The sequence below is a fragment of the Doryrhamphus excisus genome, linkage group LG4 (assembly GCF_037039965.1).
Source record: "Doryrhamphus excisus strain RoL-2023G ecotype Guam linkage group LG4, RoL_Dexc_Guam_v1.1, whole genome shotgun sequence".
In the NCBI taxonomy this organism is placed as follows: Eukaryota; Metazoa; Chordata; class Actinopteri; order Syngnathiformes; family Syngnathidae; genus Doryrhamphus; species Doryrhamphus excisus.
The window spans coordinates 5120941-5148659 of NC_136360.1; the positions used below are offsets into that span (position 1 = coordinate 5120941).

General features: G+C 38.4%; 1 protein-coding gene across 2 annotated transcripts in view; it reads left to right on the top strand.

The window, feature by feature from the left end:
* The first annotated feature begins 538 nt into the window (after positions 1–538).
* The window catches only part of LOC131129925 (BMP/retinoic acid-inducible neural-specific protein 3-like), a 42064-nt gene continuing 14883 nt past the window's right edge, over positions 539–27719 (top strand). The window contains exons 1-6 of one of the 2 annotated variants that reach the window (XM_058073875.2): positions 539–1008; positions 1486–1793; positions 15649–15839; positions 19417–19601; positions 26780–26885; positions 27282–27518. In XM_058073875.2, coding sequence (XP_057929858.2) covers positions 1540–1793; positions 15649–15839; positions 19417–19601; positions 26780–26885; positions 27282–27518 — 973 coding nt within the window. In that variant the 5' untranslated portion in view covers positions 539–1008; positions 1486–1539. Of the gene's footprint in view, positions 1009–1485; positions 1794–15648; positions 15840–19416; positions 19602–26779; positions 26886–27281; positions 27519–27719 lie in introns of those variants that run through there. The other variant, XM_058073876.2, reaches the window with a different exon arrangement.

Below are 27719 nucleotides of genomic sequence, written 5' to 3' on the forward strand. Positions count from 1 at the left end.
GTCATGTGCCAAAGCTCATTAAGATTTGGTGCCGATCCAGATAAAAGTGCTGCTCAGTGATCCCCCCACATCTTGTTAACCTTGCGATTTTTCTTTGACATTTTCCTTACTTTCGTACTGAATAATGCATGGATCTTAATGACACAATTCAGGCATGCAAAAGGTGTGCATCTGAGAAGATTCACAATTTGGTACAGATCCAAATATGGATTTTTCTAATGCTTTTATTCTATGACATTTTTGCTAAATACATTTTGAAACTGAAACTCCAGAAACACAAAATAAGCCAGGCTGACTAAGATAGTATTTTTGTCTTAGTTGCTTGTTAATTTAATTTTACAACTACTGGAAATAAGAAATAACCACTAAGGCACCCTTAGTAAATGTGCCTGCTCTTCTCTCACTCAATTCCCTCTGTTTTACGTTCGAACCAACCAGGAGTGTTCCCGCTGCTGGAATAAATTAAAGAATGTAGCTGTGTGTTAAAGGAGGGAGGGAGAGGGCTCCGTTAATGCCATTCACACATTCAGTGCGCGGACAGTGCGGTCAGTCTCAGCATCTCTCCGTGAGAGCCCTAAGGTGCTGAAATTCCACTTACAAGGTGGGGGTGCCGGTGGTGAACTGATTCCTGAAATCTAATGAATCCCATTTACAAGAAAAGCGTTTCGTTTTTTAGATCTACCTTGATAGTGTGAATCTTGTGCGCTTCTGGGTGATCGTATCCACTACTCGTTCTCTTCGCCGCACACCACCGGAACATTTCAGCTGGATGTAAAGAAGAAGAAGAAGGATAAGAAGAAAACACCGGGAAGCGGACGGGTATTGTTCAGTTGAACTATCCCAGCGGCGCGCTTCTTCTATATTTTGGTGACTAAAATGCGTTAAAAAAAGTACTTTTATAACGTCGCAGTGACTGCGCTTCGAATCATCCACAACTTCACTTTCAATCAGAGGATTTTATGGAGACCAATTCCGTCAAGTCACGGACCACTGCGCTTCCACAATAAGGTAATAGACTTGTCTTTAATTCAAGAACTGAAATAAAAACATTAATACCGTACAATCACTTCTGATGTGAGACGACATTCTATATTGATTGTGATATACTGTATTGTTTTCTTACCTACTGTTAGTTATCGTTTTTTTCAATTTCATTTCGAATTTGTCTGAGCTTTTCCCCCCTTTTAGTAACACACATAGCACATATAAACACATGGACCACAATGAGTGAGGAAAATTCTGCTCAAGAGCAACTTAGAAGTACCATTAACCAGTCCTAATCTATACATCGTGGTCCGCACAGCCTCAAACCTGTGATAACTACCTATACTTAAACAATACAATCAAATCTTGTACTTGTCCTGAAATATTTTCACTGCAGTCCACATCAAATGGAGGTCAGCTCACCCCCCCCCGCCCCCATTTACTTGTAAAATCTAAAAATGTATCTTTTATCTCTGACTCAACTCATCTTATTTCCTTTAGGACTTAACTGCAGTGCAAGGAGAATGAGGAGTCACCGGGGAAGGTGGAAGCAGCATGAGTGGCCTCTGTATCACTGTTAGACTGACGGCCCTCATGTTTCTATGGAAGTGGTTAACATTAAGCCTGCTATTGAGCTTGTTGTTGGTATGGGCCACGGCTGCGGAGCCTGCTGTGGCTGGCTCGACTGGCTCTACAAGGACCCTAGGCTGGCTACTGACGGGCAAGGGCCCCTTTCACCACTCGCAGGACTTTATTGATTTTACAGAGCGCTACCAGCAAGGATACACCACCAAGTATAAGATATACAGGTAGGACTCATTTGACCTTTGAATTATGACTGACATTGGGCTTCTGAAAGAGACACCATGTACTGTAGACTTTAGTATGGGCTTGATTTAAAGCTCACTTATGGTTTTACATGGTTTTCCATAATGGGCTTTTTTTATTTCTATAAAAGATAACGCTTAAGTCGGTGGCAAATCAGGATGTACGGACCAGATTACTTTGTGAATTACTGGAAACAAATCAAATCCGTGTTTTGTCTTGATGTAAGCATCTCTTAGAGGTAACAATCTTCCTCTTAATTTATGGGGCACCAAAATCATGTGGTTAGCATATAGACTACACTGCATCAGTCAGGAGTGGAGATACTACAGAAGGGTTTTGAGCAAAGCTTATATCTGACTGAGCCTGCTGATGTGTGACAGAGAATACAGGATGGCTTCAGATGCGTTTGTTGTCAAGCACAGTGGGTGTGTGTGCATAGAAGTAGCAAGGAATTGTTGGAAAGCTTCATTTTTTTCACATCTCTCTGCAGGTTGCAGAGTTATCATGGATAAAGTCAGTGTTTCAAAATTCTTCATTATAGGAATGTACACAATGATACATGTGGATTTACAGCATGTATACCAGTTTATTTGTCAGAAATATTTGTACTTAATATTTTGGTCACATCAAGCTGGTAGGCGGGGCCGCACGTTGAAGGAGTGGTTAGCATATAGGCCACATAGTCAGGAGATCAGGAAGTCCTGTTCCCCGCTTGGCCATCTCTGTGGGGAGTTTGCAAGTTCTCTCTGTGCGTGTGTGGGTTTTCTCCTGGTACTCCTCCCACATCCAAAAGCATACATGTTAGGTTAATTGGCGACTCCAAATTTTCCATAGGTATGAATTTACAGTAAGTGTGAATATTTGTTAGTCTATATGTGCCCTGTGATTGGCTGGCGACCAGTCCAGGGTGTACCCCGCCTCTCATTTTGGCATAGGCTCCAGCATCCCCACTATGCCGAGTGAGGATAAGCAGCATAGAAATTGTATGACTGGAAGCTGGAAGGTATCCATTACTCACTGATTTTAGTTTTAAGCAAGAAAGTGCCAATAATGGTGTTGTTTGTTCAGTATTTTCCTCATGGCTGGTGTATTCTGTAGAATAAATGTTGAAGGATTCTGGAGCGATTGGTCCCCTGACCAATCACAACACAGTCGGTGTGTCAGTGAGGTGGAAGGGAGGGAGTTCTCTTAATGATTAAAATAACCAAAATACATCTAAATATTGTAAGTATTACATGTTGTGCCTGTTGCTGCATGGTCACAGCATGTAGGTATATAAAACCATGTTTTAAAGGAGACTTATTGTGCTTTTTTCCCCCTTTTCTGACCTACAAATGTAGTTATAAAGCTACATACTTATGTTAAACGATGCCAACGTTTCAGATAATGAGGTTTGCGCATTTGGAAGTGAGCCCTGAAAAAAGTATGGGATAGCTCAAAACGCTCAGTTTCAAAGGGTGTGGTAAAACTGCCGCTTTGTGATGTCACAAGGGCGGACTTCCTTATATGGTTCATAAATGGGAAGCACATTTTGGCGGGAAGCACAAACGAAAGGAAATATAGCTTGTATAGGTGCAGATTCTGCAAAATCTAAAAACGTTTTTGTATAGGTTATTGTGTGTAGCTGCTCTGTAGGAGCCCACAACTCAATACAATGGGTTGAAAAATGAGCATAATAAGATCCCCTTTTTAGGCACATTTTTTTGCGTTTTTTTATCTTGAGAATGCACGCAAATGTGTTCAGGTTCCACATAAGGGTTGTGAATGATAAACAAATAAAGTGAAGTTTTTTTCTTTAAAAGCAGAGTCACATAATATGGCAAAATGTGTATTTTCTTAATGAAGTAAACTATAACAGCAAATGCATTTACGCATATATATTTGTATGTCTTTCTTTAGAAGCATATTCATTTCTAAGACAGACTGAAAGCTGTCAGAGTGTTGCCTGGTAGGCATACCAATGTGTCTGTTTGTGACAGTGCGGGCATGGTTCCTGAATGCTTTGTGGAGAGAGCAGTGCTGTCACAGCACGCACACTTTTGCATTAGTTGAAGCACTAACACCAACTGGACACAGGTTTGACTGACGGTGGCATTCAGCAGCTGACAACGGTGACAATGTAAGGCAAAGAAAAAGAATGCCCCACACTTGGCTACCCACTATCTTTGTTTCATTTGGAGACATATTTATTGTGTCCTTATCTTCTATTTAAATGAATTGCACGTCCTTTTAACATGTGCAGTGTTTCCCTTACTATTATATTCGAAGGCTCAAGTTTATTTTATTCATGATTTAAAACATACTTTTGTTAAGTCGTGCAACAGTGAAGTGGTTCTGGGTTTGAATCTCCGCTTGAACCTCTCTCTGTGGGGTTTGCCTGTGCTTTTACAATGGGTTTTTCAGAGTGTATAAACACCCATGCTGAAGGTGTGGATGTCAGTATGAATGGTTGACTTTATGTTTTGACTGCCGACCAGCGCAGGATGTTAGCTTTAAGTGATTTATAATATGCTGACCCTGAACAGGATAAGTCTCAGCAAATGAAACAGAAAACTCAAACACAAATCACTCCAAAGGTGAATATACATTTGGCCTTTCATTTATACTGTTTGTTGTTTGAGCAGTTGGAGAAGTGAGTTAGCTGAGAGCAAAAAAATGTCCAAAATATTGCAGTTGTTGCACGATCTTTCCCCTTTTCAGAACAACTCACAAATTTGTCAGACAACCCAGACTCCATGTCTATTAGGCATTTTTTTTCCATATAAGCTCTTCAAACCCTGACTAGCCCTTGCCCCCTCTTTCCTACACTCCCTTGTCAAATCATCTCAAACCAATTGCTCTTCTTGGCTCATAAATATTCTCAAGAGATCAGTTGGCCTTTGCTGTCACTGGGGTAGAGGCGGGTGAGTTGGGAATGATATGAAGGCCGGGAACAGTTAGCTGGATAAGGGCACTTGGAGGGAAACACTTGATCTCCCCCTGCTGGTGGGTTGCTACTACCCACAAAACAAGTTGCAGTGAATTATTGCCATGCATTATTAAATAATATGTATCCAGAGAAATTTCAAACCCAACCCAGTCATCACTTTCTACCAAAAGATGTAGTTTTTTTCATAGTCTATGGAATATGTTTATGAAGAGAATGCATATTTTCAAAATGCAAAACAGATTTGTAAAGTGGCTTTTACTCTGTAAGGTGTGATCAACTGTGGTGATACATTAATGGACTCGTTATAAAAAGTGAAGAGCGGGAAGCACTTACAGGAACCAATTTCATTGCTGTGCATGCAGAAAATGTCAGGCAAGGCAATTAACGTCATTTCTCCACTGACTGCTCGTCCTGTTCTCACTGACTGCATGAATTTGATAAAAAAAGATTTTCTGCATTTCAGGTGTGAATCAGTGGGAAAATCAGCAAAAAGCACATCTTTTTTCTATTTCTGTTCTGGCTGTGGTGTATGAATAGTTTCTACAAATTCCTGTGTTGCTGTGTGACATCCATGTACATCACCATATTAGTCAAAATGTCAGCTCCTCCTCCATTCCATGGGCCATAACTTTTATATCACGCCTCATCTGCCACGTTATATCCTTTCATTTCTATTGTTCCCTCACTGTATTTTAAATTTTGCTAGCCATAAATATTTCTTGTAAATGTGCCATAATTTATATATAGGTATTTTTTTGTGAAAAAAAATCATTTTATTATTAATGACCACAGGAAGAAGGGTTAAACACATCATTTGTGTGCTATTATTATTATTGTTGTTGTTCTGGATAAGAATAAGATTAAATGATGAATAAAAAAATCAATGCAGTCTATATATTAAATACATGATTGAGGAGTGCACAGTTTTTTAATTGTAAATATAAAACCAATATCAAACTTAATTATGTACATCACATTTTTTTCAGAGTTACTGAATTGGCTCTGATATATCACGGCTGTTAATCGATTATTCAAATGAAATCGATATCAGTGATTCATTGTCGACAATGGATTTCTGTAGTCCATTAATCGTTTTTTTTTTTAATAAAACGATTAATGTGAATATGCTCTGACTTCAGACTCCCAAGTGTGAATATTTTCTTGGTCTTCCATGAAAGCAGACCTATTATCTTTGTGTTTGAAGCAAAACAACATATTCACACACAGAATGCAGAAATCTACATTTCCGCCTCTTTACTGATATGTTCCGGACCAAGCCACAAGCTTTTTGGTTTGGTTCACATTAAGTTGGTCCGCCATGGCTCAATTAATTACTCAATTTATCAAAACAAGCTTCCTGAACAAGTTAAGCAACATAGAAAATGGATACTGTTACTGTAATAGTTTCGTTTTTTTTGAGTACGTGCAACAACTTTATAATAAGGCAGTCATCTAATGCCACATCTTTTTTCAATCCTTTATAATTATTTTTTTTTCTCAAAAATGTACAGCAGCACCCCATATTGAACGAAAAACACAGAATTGCAGGCATTTTGGCAAATTCATTAAAGAAGAAACAGAGAAATTTATCACATGGACACACACAAGCGTTGGTGCTAATATAGCCTGCTTGGGAATGAATGATGCAACAAGTTTGATTTGGGGGATCCTCTGACAATTTTTCTTGCTTGAATTGGGTTTAAGTCAGTGCTCTGGGTGAAACATTGAAGAACATTCACATAGTTCTTCCCTAGTCATTCCTTTCATATTTTGGCTTTGTGCTTAGTGGGGATGCAGTCTGCCTCGTTCGGGACAATCCACCTTATGAACCGGTGGTTCTTTTATGCATTTTGAGTGTGTGCTCGGGTGTGTTATTAGATATTACACTAGTTTGTAACCTGTAGTGAAAAGTGTATGTAACGTATAGTATAATATACGGACCACAGTGGATTGGTTGTCGCATCTTTAAGGTACACATCCTTTATTTTTTCTGTATGCTATAGCAATATTTTGTCAATTGGAATTTCATTTCCATACTCCATTTTAAACACAGTTTAATAATAATAAATAGTAAAGGGAGAAAAAAAATGTTCTCCTCATGCACAAAAAAAAGTATACCATATACGTATATCATAGCCCAAATACTAAAGTGCAGACCATACCGTGGATTACATGTGTCGTTGCATCGCTAGTGCCGAGGATCAATGTCTTGTTGGAAGGTCAACCTTTGGCCCAGTTTGATTTCCTGAGTACTCTAGAAATGGTTTTCTTCCTGGACTTCTGTTATCTTTTCTTCTATTGCAACCAGTCGTCCTGACCCTGCAGCTGAAAAACACCCCCACAGCATGATGCTGTTGCCACCATACTGTGAAGGGGACCTATTATGCTCATATTCCAATCCTTTGTATTGAGTTGTGGACTCCTACAGCGCACAGAAAACCTTTTAGATTTTGCAGAATCTGCACCTATTCCAGCTATATTTTTTTGCATTTCTGATTCCCGCCAAAACGATATGTTTTCATTTATTTGGCCACTCCGCTGTGATTGGTCACATGCCCAAAGTGTTTCCTAACTACGAACAAACCCCACTCCACTACTCTAGTGTGTATAGGAGTTGATAATAAATGAATAAAGTCTTTGGCGAGTTAATTGAAAAGCATTTAGGAGCTACTGGCAGCTCATGATCTACTGGCAGACCCCTGACTTAGCGTGGATGAACTCAGAGTGGTAAGGTAGAGCTCAGGAGAAGCTGTACATGTGGCAACCTTGCCTGCCCAAGGGATAGTGCTTATTGTCAGACATGCTTTGTCAGACCCACCTTTGGTGCGGTGGAGCTTAGACGTAAGGACGCCGCGTGGACGCACAGCGGTAGATGATCCACCCAGTTCAGGTCATCACAAATTTCTTCCGTCTAAGTATTATGGAGGCCAGTGTGCTCGTAGGAACCTTAAGTCCAGCAGAAATTACTCTTTCTGAACTCTTCAGGCAGTTCCTTCGACTGAATGATTCTCATTTGCTCTGACATGGACTGTGATCTGTAAGGTCTTGGATAGACAGCCTTTCCTAATCAAGTGCAATCAATTTAATTAAATATAGTTGGACTCCAATGAATATGTGGAATCATCTCAAGGATGATCAGAAGAAATGGATGCCAGCTGAGTTAAATATGCAAGGGCCAGAATACTTACAGCTGTTTGATATTTCAGTTTTTCTCTTGCAAAAATGTCTACAATTCTGTGTTTACCAAAATGCTGTGTGGACGTTGAGGGTAAAAAACAGGTTCAGCAGATGGCTACATTTTAACAATGACTGAAAAATGTAAGGGGGTCTGAATACCGTGGATACCCATTGGATCTCATATAACATTTATTCCTGGGAGTATTCAATGTACTGGGACTCTTCTGTGATATTTTGTTTTGGTTGCTCTTTGATTTGTTGTAAGTTAGCCTGTTTTTTTTTAGCGGCTAGTTGTAGCAATACCAATTCCCAAATTATTTATTTCCATCATTTTTTTTTTAGTTTTGGGTGTCAACGAGCAAACTTTTAATAGTGATAAAATAATTCACATCTTCAATAATAGCATAGAGCACAGACAGGACACGTCCATTTTCTCTTAATTTTAACAAACCTAAATATGGATGTCTCATATTCTAACACATAACAAGTGTCTTTTGTGCAAGATTCCTCATAAAATACTCCTTTACTGCTTTACTAAGCTTCTAAAAATTGCCCCCAAGTGATTTTATGATTCTCAAGTTTATTAGTCTGTCTGGGCGAGTATTGCACATAAAGGTGATTTCTAGGAAGCTTTATTTGGAGTTACATAGCTTTGGTTTTATTTAGATTCTAAACACATCTGTGAAAAACTCCCCCGACATATGTGTATTTTCTAACCAATTTGACAAGGTCCCACATGGTGACTTTCAGCAGCATGAGCACAAGTGTAGTGAGAGATGATACTTCTTAGTCCGGTGCTTTTGTACGTCTGAATGCCCATGTGACTTGTCAAACCAGACAGTTGCGGTTGAGGAATAAGCCGGTCTTCCGTCCTTCAGTCAGAGGTTGAACGTGTGTCTCTAGGACAAAAACGGAGCAAAGTCGTTCCCTGATCACCAGCAGCAATGACAATTTCACGTGGACTTCATCCAGCAGATAGCTTATTACTTGTGACAAGTGTGTGATGGAGGAATGATCCGAGCCAGAGGTTCATGGAAGCAGCAATTTTTTTTTCAAAGATTTGGTTGTATATTGAAGACATGATATAACATTTCAGAAGATTCAAAGAAATAATTGTTTAAAAATGTGTGAATATTTTAACAATGTTATTGCTGTGGTTGTTTGTCACCCAAACTTTATTGATATTAGGTTAAATATTTGATGCAAATGTACATATGGTGTTTGTACACTGCTACATGATATGTTTTTAGTGTTAAATCTATAGGGCATTCTCAAGAGGAATCAGTGTTCTCATAAAGAGTACTGTTATGGTTGTTGACTTGATTTTGTTTGTGTCTTTGAACTTTGCAGATGTTTGCAGAAAATATATTAACACTAAGTTCATGCTTCATTAGGTATTGTCTAATTTGCTGTATTTTTTGTTTGCGTTTGAAGACACATCACTTGTCAGCATTATTATGACAAATTGCAGTACAAAAGGGATCAGTAGGTTTGCTGTCAGCACACCTCCTTTATACCATGCTCTCTCCTTCTCCCTGACTCGTGTCATTTTCCATTGTGGAAGGTGTAGTAGTGGCACTCATGGAAATAACAAATCAATACTGCAATTTCCTTTTTAATAAAACTCAGCTTGTAGTTTAGTGGCTTTGTCACACTATGTGGGATTTCACTGTGTTATACAAAATTGGATTGTTTTTCAAATCGGCAAATAGATAAAACAAGGTAAATATGTCATACCGCTTTAAATTAAACATTTTGATGCTGATCTGTGCTGTTATAGAAACATGCATCACACAGCATACTTATGGACAAAGCAAACGGTTATAAAGACACGTTTTTTTCTGGCATTTCTCAAAATTCTTGGTATGAACAATTCTGTTTCATATTAGCTTCCTTACCAATAATGTTGTCCAAAAAATCATTACTGATTCTGATATCAACGGATATTGGCAGCAGCTCTTCCTGCAAATGTCAGGTTAGGATATTTTTTTTTCATTATAACACGAAAATTCATATAACGTGGTTGGGTCTATTATGGTGTGCCCTATTCAAACACAGTCAAGTCATCAAAAAGCAAAAGCCAAACACAAAGAGCTCAGTCACGGAGATGAAACGCTTCTTGCTGCCCTAAACTAAACACTTCTCCAATAGCCATATAAGTATGAATGAAATGGTGGACGAAATGTACAATAAAAGCAAAGTTAATGTTAAATAGGGACCTATTATGCCTTTTCCACTTTTCTAACTTATAAAAGTAGCTAGAATGTTGTATTCTCTTCTTAAACGATGCCAAAGTTTCAGAAAATGAGATTTGCACATTTGGAAGTGAGCCCTGTAAGAATTTTGGGATGGCTCAAAACGCTCGTTTTCAAAAGGCGTGGTAAAACTTCCTCTTCGTAATGTGACAGTGGGGTGGACTTCCTTATATGATTCATGGTTAGGAAGCTCTTTCGGTGGAGTGGGGCCGTGGGTGGAGGCACAAATCAAATAATACATCTGGAATAGGTGCAGATGCTGCAAAATCTAAATAGTTTTCTGTGCGGGTTGTTAGCTGCTCTTTAGGAGACCACACCTCAATACAAAGGGTCGAAAAATTAGCATAATAGGTCCCATTGAAGTTTTTAGTTTTTGATCAGTTCAATCAATCACTTTCTATTGCAAGTGTGTGCATGATGATGGTGTGCTTTCAGGATGCATGCACAATGACATCGGCCAACATAAGCTTTGCACTTTGTTGCTGAAGAGAGGCCAGATCTCTTCCTGAATACTCTTGAGGATCCCTTGAGCAAGACAGTGAACCCCAACTGGTTTGGAGCTCAACTCAGTCACCATGCTCAGTCCAAGCATCTCTCCTTTGTCATCATGACAGAATGTTTGATTCCTTTCTGTGACATTGTATTGAACCATTTTAGGAGTACATTGTCGGCCACCACACATTAGTTAGGTAACTGGCTGTTAGGAAGTTGTGAATTGATAGCTTGTGTTAACCTTGGACTCTCATGAGTTCCCTTTGGGCGTTCTGACTTACATGCATGTTAGGTCAATTTGAGGTGTGAATGCAAATTATCTGGTGTGTTTCTAAGCATCCAGCCCTGTCGACTGGAAATTGCCTCTGACAAATAATTAGGTACGTTCACTCAGATGTCCTTGGCAGTCAGATGTACAGTGGGAATTCTTCTAAAGAGACATGTCGTTTTGTGTTTTTATGTTATAGCTGTGTGTGATCTTGATACGTGTGGGATTTCCCTGTTTAAAGCATGACTTAGGTTTGTTGTTTGTTTTTTTAACACAAGAGACCTTTGGAACTGATTTTTTACTATCAAAGTCAAGTGTAGAGTACGGTGTCAGACTGGTTCTACATCTCTTGTAACTGTGTACAGCCGAAGTGGGCAAACTTTTTGACTCCTGAGCCGCGTTGAGTTAACAAAATTGTACGGTACACACTATTTCATACTTATAATTGTAGCAGTCCGCTTTGAATTATTAGTCTAATTTTAAGTTCAATATCAGCTATATATGCTCATTTCCTTTTTTTCAGGAGCACTTTAAACATCAGACCACATCAAACAACGGAATCCAACATCCAACTTGAAAGTCATATTGCCAGCTGGTATGCTAAAAGTTGAACTACTTAAAAGCAACTGGCAAGCTGGATTCAAACGCTTGGTGGGCCGCATGTGGACCTTGGGCCGTAGTTTGCCCACCCCTGGTGTACAGTGTTGCTAATAAATTATATTTGAAAGTTCTTTTGACTGCTTGTGCCTAGATACAAATAAATTGTTGATGTTTTTTTATTAACCAAGGGTAAAGATTTCACACCGTGATAGGCCTGAGTTTTTTTTTTCCCTGAAGCAGTTTGCACAAGGAGTAATGACATTGACACTGATCCAAACAATGATGTATGTTGACCACATCACATATAAATACACATCATAGATGTGACAGTATGTGCAGTCATGGTAGGCACATCTATTTTTTGCATGGCTTGTTGGAGATGTACAGTATCTCATATTTACCAAGCACAAGAGCATGTGATGCTTGTTTGAAACATAAACCCTTTTATCTTAATAAACTTGAAATATTGAACATAATTGATTCATTTTATAGTAATTCTGGGTCAGAAATGTATATTTTGCATGGTCACATTTTGATACAGATTCACATGAACACTGAGAAATAGTTACTAAGTAATCATCCGGCATAACTTTTATTCCACTTGGATGTTGGCATCCTTCCATTTGAATGGGTTGAATATGAGCTTCACTTTTGTCAAGTCTGCATGTTAATTTAATACCAAATTGGAGTAGAAAGTTTAACAATCATGATGATGCAGGATTCAAAGTATAAAAATACAACTAGCGAATACCCACTCACGTTGACAAATTTTCACTGCTATGCCATGCAGGGTTTGGAACACCAATATAGAACTCCAATATAAACGGAGCAGAGCAATGAGAAATTGTTCTGTGAGCAAGCATTTCAGGTTTTTGACTTGGTGTATTATTTTATTAAGAAAGTCCCCTGTCAACTGTCCTTGTGAGACCTCCCATAAAAAAATGGCAAAACAACCATCTGAGGTATGTGTGTATATTTAAGTGTATGTATATGTGCATATCTTTGTAAAAAGAATAATCTCAGAGAATTACAATCCCATGTTTAAGCAAGAAAATAGTGTTTTTTGTTTTTGTTCTACCAGGCTTTCTTTTTAGCAGGACACAGATCTCTGTTTCTGTGTTACTGTGTGAGTTTACCTTTAATGTATTCATTCCCAGCTACTGCTAGGTTCTCTTCAAAAGGTCTCATGGCTGATTGCGGAAACTGTTGCTTGCAAGAATGTGGTCAAACAAAATGACAATAAAGCTCCTCTGTTTTTTTCACTTTTCTTAACCATGGTTGTCGGTACTCAACTGAATGCTGTTCAAGTTTACAATTCCATTGCAAATACCACACAAGTGTATTGTTATGGTTGGTGACTAACATCCCATCAGCTATTCCTCGAGTTGCCCCCATGATTTGTTTTATTCAGCACAAGGCTGCACCCTCAGGCTGCTTCAACGCTGTGATGGATCTGAAACACCTAGTTTCTGATGGACAGGTAGCAGTTACTACTCCCCCTTCTATGATCACAGCCCATGTAGCTACCTCCTGCAGATACACAATGCTCAAGCGCCCTTGAAAGGGTAGCTGACGGCTAGAAGTGTATTGAGCCCCCTGCTGCATCCAGCTTCAGCTCAAATAAAGATGTATGCTCTTGTGGGGTTGTGATTAGGTATTACAGTCACTCAGCATCTATCTGATAAATAAAACCTAAGTCTTTGAGAAACATATTGTGAATGTGTGCATATGCTGTATATTTAAATTAAATTTGAGGTCTTCAACTAAATATTTAGTGTGTTTCATTGTTCATTGTTCAGCTGAGGTATCACTCCTATGTTCAAGAGTGAGGGGCATATCTTGGCTATTTTTTTTATCTCTTACTTGCAATTAAGGGATCCTGTAGACCACACAGATGACATTCCTCACCCAAAAAAATAATATATATATATATATTTATATATATGTAATGTCTCATTATATGGTAGGACAGGCATGAAACAGGACTTAATTAGCTGTTTTCTGTGTTGACTTTTTCTCAGGGGGTCATTGTTATTGGTGGGGAATTGATTGGCAGCAGGCCTACACCCATGGGGCTGTGTGATATTCCGGGCGATGGAAAATTAGTTGCAGCAAGGCTAGCTTTTCTTCACTCTTTTCTGCTGCGGGATGTGCGAATGCTTGTTTCTTTTTATGGCAGAGCTGGTGTCCCTTCAGGGTTTTGTAGGTTTTATGTACAGAAAGACTCAGCGATACTGCTCACATTTGTTTCTGTGAAGAAAAAAAAAATGCTGTCAATCCTTATTTTAGATATTACTAAACGTCTACTTCTGCATTTCCCTCCCTAATGTATTACGTTAGGGAGTAGCGTATGCCCACTCTTTTAGAAATTATTATAGACATGATATATTGTACGTATATTTTGTAATTTTCAGATATGGTGACTATTTCATAGGGTCATGTAATGATCATGTCATGTAATGAAATACACTCATATTGTAAAGCACATTTATTTATTGGTAACAAACTGGCTAACTTTTACAATGGATGCATTGTTGAAGACAAAATCTTCAACAATGCCTGTGCTTGTGATTAAGGAAGATGTAGTCACCCCTGCAATTCCAACTGCATATGTAAGATATATATATATATATATATATATATGATACTCTTGGATACACAAACGAAGGATGGTCACTGAAGTATTTCCCATGTGTGAAGAATGTGTATTTATGGCTACCACGTGCTATGTTAAAAAAAATAAACATGCTTCTCGTATTTTTTCACTTAGAAACTGCACGCCCTTACATTAAAGCTATAAAAAAGTCAACACTACATTCATGCATGTAATAAAGAGAAAAGTCAATTAAAAGTCAAAAGAAAAGTGGATTAATGAATGCAGTAACTCCTACCGGCAGCTTATGAATGATGCCACCAGCGAGGCTTGCTGAGGGTGTTTGGCTGTCAGCGAGTAAAACCAGGGCAGGGGAGCCAACTGTCCCTGGCTGGTGAGGCTGGCTGAGGAAGATGGGGAGAGTGAGGATAAAGTGTCAGTAGCCATGCCAATGACAGTGCAGCCTGAGTCCTTGAGTACAATGACAGTGTTTGTTTGCTGCGTAACGTGTTATGTAAAATGGATAAAGTTGGTATCATTACAAATTAGATTGCAATGGAGAGATAGAAATATATTTTTGTAAATTATTTTGTGCATCCCTACACCCTGACCGGTTGACCAATCAATCATATGCCTTATAATGAGAGACAGAGATTAAAACAAAATAGTGCATTTATTGGATATGTTTATGCATTGTTGTTATGCATAAGTTTATGCATGTATGCACACACACTTCTCTCAAAAAGTCCAGTACCATTTTGCTGAAAGGCAGACATTTCACGCACACCTTCACCAGCTGGCCACACAAATGCATGTAACCTTTTTTCAGATATATGTAGTTTATGTAACCTACTGAAGAGTGTTTGAAAAGTTATGTTTTTCCTTTTTTGTCAGAATAAAACCTTCCTGATAATAACCAGTATTTGAGTAATGGTAATCTGTGCATCAAGCATCTTTGCGTCTGCACTCGGCAGATAAAGACAGCTTGGCACTGTCCAAGGCCAGGCTGAATATCAAATGGCGTCAGATGAATCCTACACCAAAAGAGGTGCTTAAAGCAGAAAGGGTCTGTCCAAGAGGAGAAAAATCATGCAGTAACTCCAGATGGGAAAAGATTTAGCAATTATTTAAAATCCCCAGACACACACAATGTTTCACTATGGTGCATAGCCTCTCCCAGATGAAACGAAATGGGACTGTAAATCTAAAGATTCGCTTTGAGGTCATGGAAATGTCATTTTTACAGCTGTAAAGTACTAGTGACACATATTATACCGTATAGCCTGCTCACATGAGAAAAAAAGAAATTAAGATCATTTTGCTCTTTTTTCCTAGAAGACAAACAATGTCAAATTGACATAGTTATGCAAAAAAACAAAACATCTTAGAGTCTCAACGCCCTCATAATAATTGACCTTGAATTGTGTCATTTGTGTGACTTGTTAGTCATTCTTTGAATGTTCTTGCACAGAGCGTTAATGTGCCATTTGCTTTCTAACTCTGTGTTTTCGTGACCTTTCAGGGAGTTTGGACGATGGAAGGTGAACAGCCTGGCCTTGGAAAGGCAAGTGAACAATGGCTTTCCTTTTCCACTGGACCCAGAGTTCCTCCAGACCATTAGGCAGCTTGGAAGAAGGCCCAGTCTCAGTGCCATCACTGACAACATTATTAGGAAATACGGAACCCACTTCCTCCTCTCTGCCACGCTGGGAGGTAAATAAGTGGGAATAATTGGATCGGGTTCTATTAGTACACTCTATCATCCTGCTTGGAATTTGGTAGCTACTATGGGTGTAACGCTACGCCACTAATGTATCTTGGTTTTAAGGTCATGCTTTGTTTCATTTTCAGTGCAGTAAGCTGAGCACAATGCTAAACCTAACAGAGCTTAGGTTTTACAGAGGTAATGATTTTTAAAATGAAACAAAGTGCAAACTGCCAGCAGGTAATTGTCCAATAAATACAATTCTCAAATTAAAAAAAAAACAAAACAGTTTATAAAACTAAATAGGAAATACTGTGTAGTAGTTTTTAAAGTATCTTTTAAATGTTGTGTTTTATAGTTTCTTTTTTTGAAAGTACAATGAAGCAGAGTGCAAAGTGCAACAGTAACAGTTTTAACGGTTGTAATTATTTTATTTCAAAAAGTTATTGCCTGAAGTGCAGAATTAATAGTTCCAGCTTGTATCCTCATTTCCAACCTCTACTGAACAAAGCTAACACACTGCTTTCATCTTAGCTAGTTGTTTTTCTTCGTTTACGTATTAAACAGACTGGAATGAGAGAGGCTCACACACTACCGCAACTCATGAGACCCACTAGCCCCGGGGGTTGTCAACCCACGGCTCTGGAGCCACATGCATCCTTCAACCTCCTTATTGTGGCTCTCTTTGCCGTGCCTGAATAAAGCCGGTGTTTGCTTGCCTGCGTTTTTTGAGACATGGCAAATATGGCCCACTCACACATATCAGCATATATGGCTTACATATATGCTTGGTATGTGGTTAGAAACAACAAAAAATACCTACATGTGTAACAGTGGTCAATGGTGCATCTTTAATATGCACCCCGTTGGAATTTGGTACACCTTAATGTTTGTTTCTTTCGTCTTTTTCCTGGTTACGGATTCGCCACAATGGATCTTTTTGATCCCAAACAAAAAACATCAGTTTGCCGATGTGTATCGTTACATCCTTAATAGCTATAACAGTTAGAATAGTCATTGGTGGGAAAAAAAAACAAAATCTTTCAATGTTCTAACAACATGATACACATCACATGTTCTGTGCCTGCATGTGGGAACATTGATTTTGTTTTGGTTCCTGTTGTAATGATTCAGTCTGTGCAAAATAGTGTTTATGAGAAGTGAATTCCTAGCAATGGTAATAAAATAATGATAAATAAAACTGCAAGATTGAATAAGAACAACTGAATGCATAACATATAAAGGATACACTGCTTTGCTAAGACAATTACAAACCAATTGTCAAGAGGTTCTATTTTAGCATGTCACACTACCCAAGTATTCAATGATATTGAGTAGGTGCAATTGATATTTAATTCTGGGGAAAAGAGGGAAGCCCAGACAAACCACATAAACATAAGAGTCACAAAAAATGCAAGAATGCAAAAGCTGATTATAGAGCCCAGCTAAACGCTCACCGAACTACAATAAGCAAGCAGGTAGGAAGGAAGGAAAAGTCCATGACAAATGCAGTCAATCCACACAATAGCAAACAATAATGAGGCGACTAGCAGAGAGCCCCATTTAAAATAAATAGTACCCTGATTACCAATTACCAACAGGTGCTTCTGCCAGCCCTCACCAGCAGAAGCATTGTTGCTGCACATGATCCCATAATAGGAAACAACAAAAAAAAACAAAAAACCAATTCAGAGCACCAAACAGGAAAACAATAAAAAAAAAACAAAGGAAAACCAAAACCTGTCCAACCTGTCATGTGGGAAATTACACCAATGATGAAAAATAGCAGATGACGATGCACACCATTGTTGCATTGTTGTTTTGCCATGTTGGTTAAATATATGTCTACATTTGTGTCAAAGTGACAGTTATGCTATGCTTTTCACAAAAATCTTTTTTCTCCCTTTTTTGTTTAGAACTGTTATTTGGCTGAAATGTACATATGTACTACTGCTGATTAGTAAAGAACGGAAAAAGGTGGAAACAGTTTTTTTTGGCATATACATTGTCAATGTAGCCCAAGAACACAATATTCTTTGTGTCTTGAAAAATCTGTCAAAATCATTAAACATGGCCGGTATTGGAAGGGACTGCATCTGAAAAAATGTCTGAGATTGAATGAGTTAAGTGAAATAAGTATATTTATCCCTTTCCAAGCAGCAATAATTCTTTACCTTCATGTAAAATCTCACCTCAAAGGATTCTGAGAAAGCTTTTTAATGAGATCAAGGAAGTTAAGAATACAGTCACCACGGAAACCATTGGTACCGCACTTTGCTGTAATGGATGATCCTACAATACCGGTAAGGTCCCCCAGCTCAAGAAGGCACATGTAAAGGACCATCAGAAATTTGCTGATGAATACTTCCTTTATTTAGAGAAGGCTTGGGAGGACGTGATGTGGTCACATGTGAGCAAAATTGAGCTTTCGCTGCATTTACAGGCAGAAAAGTGTTGACCATGACCACAAGGAACACCGTCCGTTCCAAGTAGAGTTAGATATCATATACATACTGCATGCGATATCAGTTTCAAATTGGTACTTTTGCTTATAGGGGACCTATTATGCTTTCTTTGTGGGTGGAATAAATTAAAATAGACCGTTTTGGCAGGAAGCACAAATGAAAGGAAATACAGCTGGAATAGGTCCAGGTTCTGCCAAATCTAAAAAGTTTTCTGTGTGGGTTATTGTGTATAGCTGCTCTATAGGAGACCACCACTCAATACAAAGGGTCAAGAATGAGCATAATAGGTCCCCTTTGCCTGACTGCCTGTATGAACTTAAAAAAGGAATAACCTACAAATGTCCAAAAAATAATGCCTTTTTATTTTTATAAAATGTTGTGAAATGCAAGTTGAACAGAATACCAGTTGAAAAACTTCATTAATATAAAATGAGTAAGTAATACATTCACCAATAGGAAGTAAAGTCCGCAAGAAATTGTCACAATTATCATAGCAAAAACCAGCAGCAATACAGAACAAAGGGAATCAGTAAAAAAATAATAATAATAATAAGTAATGTTTCTGAATGTCCCTCACTTGCCTTGACCGTGATTGGTGGATAATAAAGTGTTATTTTGCTGTTGTGGAAATCGACAGAGAAATGTGTGTGCGGTGTAAGGACTGAGCACTGCTGTTGGCTTGTTAAGGTCAGCGATAAAGTTTATATAAGACGTCAGACTGTGCATCTATCAGGATGTTATATTAGCTACAAGATGTTACTTACAATACTTACTTACACCTTTAAGCACTCACTACATGTGGCAGAGTCAGCATTCATTTAACACTGCAATGATAGACCTATTGTATACCTACTTTTTTTCTCCGTCTAATTGCTACTACTTACATCGGCATTGTTGCCATTATTATATGCCGTTTTGGTGCGCAAACAAATGCAAACAAATACAAATTAATTCAGAACCTTTATTTAAATGTATGTTTTTCTCTGGATTTTTTGTTGATATTCTGCCTTTCTAAAATAAATCTACCAAAAATTCATATCTTTGTAAGGTGGTAAAATGTAATTTTTTTAAAACTTCAAGTCATCATTTTCCTCACTGTATCTATGTCTACAATTCATAGGGGAAGAGTCTTTAATGATCTTTGTGGACAAGCGGAAGTTGAGTCGGTCATCTGAATTGAGTGACACCAATGGCACAGCAGTGCCTCTGGAGGCTCTCCACCAGCTTGCTGCCTCCTACTTCATCGACAGGGAGAGCACCCTGCACAAGCTGCACCACATCCAGATTGCCTCTACTGCCATCAAGGTAAAACTAACTGCAAATTACAGCCAATGTTGCAATTATGTATTTGTGGGATTGAACAAGTAATACAAACATACGTATCTCTGGTTTGGCATAATCCTGCTTTCCCACCAGCATGGTGGTGGTGTTGCTTTTTGCTAATACAGTTATGCTTTTTTGTGGGTGCTTGTGATTGACTGACTGACTGTACTGAGAGCTAAGACGTGTCAAGACGGTGATACATTATGGTGCTCTGGTGCCGATCGCTCACTTATATTCATTAGTTGTCAAATTAATGCGCAGTCTGTGCTGTGACACAGTGGAATTAAAAGTGGTGGTTTTAATCTTCACAGTAAGTCTCCCATGTAATTTCACTTCTGCAAATTAAGAACATTTTGTGATGAGTGTGCAGCATTTGCAATTTAAGTAACATTTCAAAGCGAAACCGATTTGTATTGATGGGTTTTTTTAGCTCTCATTTTGTTTGACTGACTTGGTGACAGCTAGGATAGGCTGTAGCTTCCTTTGACCTTGCAGATGATGCACAGTATGGTATCCAGTACATCATGGATTAATGATTTTGCAGCACTTACAGACTGAAGTAGTGTTAATTGAGGTACTGTAACTGCTCGCAATGAAACAAACCAAATCTTAAATTTGATGCACATTATCAGTGCATTTAGCTCTTCAAAACATCTTGCTGCTTTGAGAAAACGAGGAGCATAATTTCTCTTGCTCATTTTACACTCTGATATCCTGACGTGTCATTGGGATTAGACATCCACAAAAGCAGAGAGACCTACCAAGAAAGAGATGAAGAGAGCAGTATTGTTTGCTCATCGCTTGTGTGTATTCACAGGCATGGAAGGCAAACAGCTAACTTTGCATATGAAGATATGCTTGTGTATGTAAATATCACTGTGCGTCTTTTACTGCTTAATACCTTCAGGGTGTGTTCATTCATCACTCTGTCAGTTCTTATCAAGCAGAATGAATTAAATTGGCTGAGTTTGCCCTTTGCACTGCAGACTGAATTCTCATTGTGTTTCCTCACATTTATTTAATGCGCTTTACCTTATTTTAGTAAACAACAAATCAGCGTCACAGAACAATATCTGCACTTTCTTTGAGCACACCGGATTGTGCAGTTGTCGGATAATTAACTGCATTATTGGAGAGGACAATCTAGTTTTTTGATAAAGCAAACATATTCACCCAAAGGTATCAACGCTTCAAAACACAATAAATCACAATAAGGGACTACATTATTCCCCATGATTCCCATCTCTCTGTTTCTAAGAGAGAAATGAATAACCACATTTCAGTGAAATGCAATTTAGGAGACAGTGGTAGGGTTTTGGACGCATTCTCTAATGAGAAAATACAGGATTACATCAGTGCTGCATTGTGGTAATTCATGTTTTTGAATAATAAATTCCATCAAAAGATGTAATTTCATAAAAACACTTTTTGGGGCTGCACAGTGGGTAGCGTGCAGGCCACACAGCCAGGAGACTCAGGTTTGATTCCCCCCTCGGGCATCTCTGTGTGGAGTTTAATTGTTCTCCTGGTGCGTGGGTTTTCTCCAGGTACTCAGGTTTCCTCCCACAATGGACACACTTGACATGATTGCTGAAACAACAGATTTTTATGGCATCTCACATCAGGCACAATGATCCCGAATAATCCCTACTGTTGCATCCATAGCACATGCCAACCTAAAAGTCAACACTTGACATTCTGTCCCTTCCCCTAGGTACCACATTTATAGTAACAAGAACAAACATGGATCTTATTTATGTATCAAACAGCTTATTTTCTGTTATGTCTACTATATCAAGTAATACAAGTGTAAAGGTGACTATAGGGGTATTGTTTCATTTTATTACATTGAACAGCAGTCAGCCCAGCAATCAAAGAAATAAAAAATGAGGCACATAGGAGTCCAAACATAGCACCTTTGCTGTCACATCATTTGATTTATCAGAAGTTCAATTTCTGTAATTTCCTTTTAGGATCCCCTTTCATTTGTCAAACATTTTGTACTGATAGTTAAGGTGTCACGTAAATCTGATCTGATGTGATGAGACAGCAACAAACGTGTCCTATTTAGCAGGCCTTTCGCAAGGGATGGAGAACATCAGGTACACAGGAAAATAAGCATCAATCACTGCTATTTCCTTTGATTTCCAGCCCATGTTCGGCCGCATTGAAGAGTCATTAAATTGAAGTTGGGAGGGGAATTTCATTGATGGGGAGGGAGAAATGTTTGACCCAATTTGCTGTACGTGTCTTGAGTGTTCATGTGGCGTTACACTTTGTTTGTCAAAGCAGAAAATGACATGTTAGACACCGAGCTTCAGAAAACAGAAGCTCAGGGTTGTGAATGATAAACTGATGCGGCCGGTTATCCAGTTTTTACAGGCGAATAATTCGGCTGTGCCAGATACATCCTCTTGTATCGTTACTAATGGTAACAGGTATAAAAATAAATATTGATCCCATCAAACAAAAAAAGTTGTTAATTCAGCAAGTTTTTTTTTTTTGGTCTGTGTCCAAACAATAAATACTTTTGACATGGTATTCTGTTTACTTTATTTTTGCCAGTGCCTTACCGCTTGCTTGGGGTTATGACGTGCTCTTTTATAAACATTTGAAAATACGGAAAAGAAAGAACAATGTACAAAAAGATAACTTGTCTAAATGTTCATCACTAAAATATAGCTGTGTATATAATGTAGCTGGTTTCATAGTATTGGATTCTTTATTTTTAAATAATGGATGTGCCTCAGAGCTGTCTGTCTCAGTGGACCATGTTAAAAGGTTAAATACTGTAGAGGCAGTGCTGAGCACTCACACTAGTGACTCAGTGGCTACCCTCCACCTTTGTATGGCATCATCTTAGTCAGATTTATTATTTTTTGTAGATGTGTACTTCTCTGCTACACGATGTGAGCAGTTATCTTAAAAAAAAAAATATATATATATATATATATATATATATACTCAGTTGGTAGAGTGGTCGTCTCCCACCCTGAAGGTCGGGGGTTCAATCTTCCGTCCTCCCATGATCACGTTGAAGTATCCTTGGGCAAAATACTGAACCCCTAGTTGCTCCTGATTTATTGATAAATGTATCTTGGAAAAAAAAATGTGAGAGTGAAGGCATGCAATTGGAAGCGCAATGTAGCGACGGGCGGCTGTATTCAAAACTGTGGTTTATTTTATCAGGAAAAATATAGATGTAACTTTTTGCCTTTGGTTTGTTTTCTAAAAGCAGACAGGATATGAATGAGGGATTTTGCATTGGCGCAGATATATATATATATATATATATATATATATATATATATATATATATACATTTTATTAACACATGGACATCACACGCTTCAATCATAAAGAGCATGCTCAAAAATGGCCTTGAGGTGTCATTAAGTATTCCATTAAATAGAGCTGTTTTCAGTAGAGCACAAGTATGCTCTACTCAATTTTGGCATACAAATACATGTCATTTACATATTCAATTTTAGAATTCATTCATTCATTCATTTTCTACTGCTTATCCTCACGAGGGTTGCAGGGGGTGCTGGAGCCTATCCCAGCTGTCTTCGGGCACGAGGCGGGGTACACCCTGGACTGGTTGCCAGCCAACCACAGGGTATATATAGACAAACAACCATTCACACTCACATTCATACCTATGGACAATTTGGAGTTGCCAATTAACCTAGCATGTTTTTGGAATGTGGGAGGAAACCGGAGTACCCGGAGAAAACCCACGCATGCACGGGGAGAACATGCAAACTCCACACAGAGATGGCCGAGGGTGGAAGTGAACTCGGGTCTACTTGCTGTGAGGCCTGCGTGCTAACTCGTCCGCCGTGCAGCCCCAATTTCAGAATTACTTTATATAATATTTCTTGCCAAGACATTAAAGATAATGAAATAAACTGATTGCAAAGAGTGTCAGAGTACACCTGCCCAGAAAGCTTGTTGGTTTTGCAATTGGTCACATTACTATGCATAGTTAATAATCTTTAAATCAGCATTTTGGTCCAAAAACCTATGGCCAAATTCCTCTTCATAGTATCAAGAGTATCAAAAGAGAGACTTCTCTGCCTATTTTTCATTGGGGTTGTGCCTTTGTTCTGCCACAGAAGCAATGCAAACACATCATACAAATATTCCTGGGCCACCAAAATAATCTGTTAATGTTCATGTTTTGTGTCATTTTGATGTACGTACTTGGCACTGTTGCAGCTGTGTACTTAAGTATTTATGGCAGAGTAGTTGGTTTCTATTGAGTTTAAGCATAACCTAGCAAGACTGTGGCAGCTTTCACTCAATTGATTTTGTATTTGTGTCAACTATCTATGAAAAAAAAGAGAACAATTGCTGCACCTCCACTGTCACCTCCTTCTCGCTCTCTCTCTCTGTGCCTCCTTGTCTCCCTCTCTGGTCACCTGTCACTCACTCTCTCCTTGGCCATTTCCCTGTTTTTGGTCACCTGTTTGGCAATCACATTCTTGAACCTGATATTAAGAACAAAAAAAAGAATGATCAAGTTAATAAGCAAGTGAAAATGAGGGTGAGAAAGCGGGTTGGGTAATACGAAGTATTCGGCAGGGTGAGGGAGGTCACATTACCGAATGATTGAACACGCTGCTGTTTTGCTGGGAAATTATATAAATAAAGAAAATCAACTAGATGTTAATGCCAGATAATGTATATTGGGTGGTTATATTGCCTGGATCTGATTATTTCGGGGGTCACGGTCCCCCGTGCAAATTACATGCTTGGCAGTGATAACCCAATGTCAAGGAAACTATGGTTTGTCAGTGTAATTGTAAAAGCTTTGTGGCCATTATTACATTTGATTTTACAAATATTAGTTATAATTCTGCACTAAGACACATATGTGTTTCATCTATCACACACATTAATGTCACACAGTTACACAGACTTGCTATGATTATGGCTATGATTAGGCTAGATGCCTCTTGTCTCCAAAACATGTCCTTCACATGCTCAGAAACAGAAGCAATGGACGTTTAGGTCTTTTACGATAGCTTTAGCCACTCATTTAAATGACCACTCCCTTTGCATATGCACATATAGAAACATATTTCCCTGTAGAAGTTAGACATTTTCTCTAGAAGCTGTCTATTCATGTTGTATTGATTTGTCTCCGTGCACACAAGTTTTATTGTCTCGTGGAAAATTTTCCCTTGACGCCCAACTATTTACCTTCCTGCAGACAAGATATATATTTGTAACACCGGTTTATTTGTTTCAAACATGCTTAACACGTTACATTAAGGAACATCACGTGGTTGCATGTGCACAATTCAGCGTGTTTAAAAAAAGAAGCACAGATTTAATCGTATCTCCTCTCCATGTCTAGTATTACTAATCAAAAAAGAAGGAAAGGAAGGAAAAGAAGACCTCTTGCTAACCAAATGTGTGATATTTCCTGAAGACAAAGTATTTCAATAACCTCAGCCCATTTTCGTTTACTTGGAGGGCCAAGTTCTGTCTTGGAGATTTTATACCTCCCACATAGGCACATTGGTTTCCACAGGGAGAAACTATTGTAGTGAAGGTGAAACCTTCCCTCGCACCAGGAGACTGCCATTGTGTGCGGTTTTAAGAAAATGAAAAGAGCATCTCAAATAACTGTTATTGAAGTAATCACTTAACGATATAATGACATCATAGGTTTTTTTTCAACTGTGCAGCAAATGGTTCAAAATGGTCTTTGTGTTGCGTGTGACTGCTGTGAAAATAACTGTGGGTAGAAAAAGACCAACTAGTGTTCAGAAATATTTTCTGGTTGTTCCGAGTAGTCTCAAGTTTATCGCGGTTAATTGGCATGATAAGTGAATCTCTGCAAAAAAGGATTGCTTATTTATAAACAAAATATGAAATGTCTGTCATAGTAATCATGCACCAACAATGTGTTGGTGAAAGTGAAATGAAGAAAGTCATAAATGCAGTCAGAAACGTATTGATCTCCCTCCGCTCACACAACCCACCCGCTCCGTGATGTCATCATAGTAGAAGATTATTCTAATAACAACCCGTGCAGGTCTGCTGAAATCCATTAAGGAAGTACTAGATAGTACTAGATGGTGCACACACAAACTATTGACACCGTGGGCACAATTTGGACATGTTCATTGATGTGTACTCACTTGGATTACCAGCTATTTAGACAGCAAAGGATTTTGAGTTATTTTCAGAGGACAGTAAATCTATGGTAGTATTTGAAACATTGTCACCCATCAGTGTTAATTTTGACAACACTTTTTCAGGTTTTAGTCTTTTTAAACTAAAATCTGTTTTGGTTTTTTGTCATATTTTAATTTTCAGATTTCAGTCAATTAAAATGTTGACTGTATGCAATTTAGTCAACTAAAATACAAATGAAAAGGCATCTTTAAAGTTGAACAAATATATCAATAGGTCAATCATTTCACACAAACAGCAGCTGGAACAGATAACATAAAAACAGTAGTAGTAAATATAACATAGCTAAATTATTATTGTGTAAACTGTCAGTTCTCTTCACTTAACTTGCCGGGATGACTCGCTTGCAGATGCCACATTAATTTAGTTGTGTTTTTAGCATTGATAACCGCTCCACATCATTTACGCAGTTTCTAGTTTAAAATTAGTTATTTTGTTTGATTCATTAATTCATACATAATCTTAAATCACAAATGTGAGTAAACACTGAATCCTGATTTTACAATGGACAAACATAAAACATTTCCATACACATTTTCTTGAAGTCAATTCTAGATTATGTTGTGATGTGTTGTAGCCTCTTCAGTCGTGAAACCTAATCGCATACCTCATGTAAAGCCAGTCAATCATGTTAGTCATGAGGTGTTTGTGGTGCTTGTTTGTTTTTTTTTTTGCAGATTTCTAATGGTCGGTTTGAATAGCAATGAATAAATATGATGTGGGGTTTGAAAGACAGCATCCCAAGTGTGAGATTTGTAGCCGACAAACTTACAAAATCATTATCCTTAATTTGATTATGACATGATTTGCACAAGTACTACTTCTTCCAAAATGGTGGTTTGGGAGTGTGGAATGAAATGTTTCCAGTATCATTATTTTTTTACATGTTGTTGGTGGGTTTTAAGTCCGATGGATCTAATTGTTATGTGTTTCTGTTTTCCTCCCTTAAGGTGACTGAAACAAGGACAGGCCCTCTTGGATGCAGTAACTATGACAACCTCGACTCTGTCAGCTCCGTTTTGGTTCAGAGCCCCGAAAACAAGATTCATTTGCAAGGTTGACCATCCATAATTGAACTCACACTGTTTCTGATGGAATTGTCACACTGTCTCTTTTCTGGCAAACTCATAACTGCAGCACAAGAGTGTCAGAATGAATTTAGCTTCAGTCACTGTCTTTTTTTTCTACAATCCTCACTTGGCGGTCTTTGAAGTGTATACCAGGCTGTAATGAGTGAGAACAAAAGCAGCAGAATTGTGCAGCAAAAATAAAACTTTCAGTGGGCATATTGCACATTATCCTGAGCATATGTCAAGAGGCAAAACACAAGAAACTAGTTCCTGGTCTTAAGGATGGAGCAATCACATTTTTCAGACATTTCTCTATCTTAAGTATGTGAATTTACTTGGTGAATCATCTATGTGACATAATTATTGTTTTTCCATGACTCAGGGCTCCATGCCATACTGCCAGAATATCTGAGGGCCAGGTTTGTGCAGGCAGCTCTCAACTACATTGGCTGTAATGAGGAGGGCCAATTCATGTGCCGAGACAATGACTGCTGGTGTCAGTGTGCTGCGGACTACCCACAGTGTAATTGCCCCAAGTTGGATTTGAAGTCTTTGGAGGCCAGTTTGCTGCAAATTCGAGATTCTTGGAACATAGCCAACCAAGACTTTGAGGAGTCAGGTCAGTGTTTTTAATTTTAACATTCTGTGTCTTCCACAGTGTCTGTGGAAAATGATGATTGCCTTTGCCAGTGGCTGAGGATGATTATTCCATACATAACTTTTCCGAGAGTATGTAAAAGTTATTAAAACAAGAAAGAACATAGCATTACTGTATTTACTAGGGCTGTGAACAATGATGTGACAAGATAGCCGGTTTGAC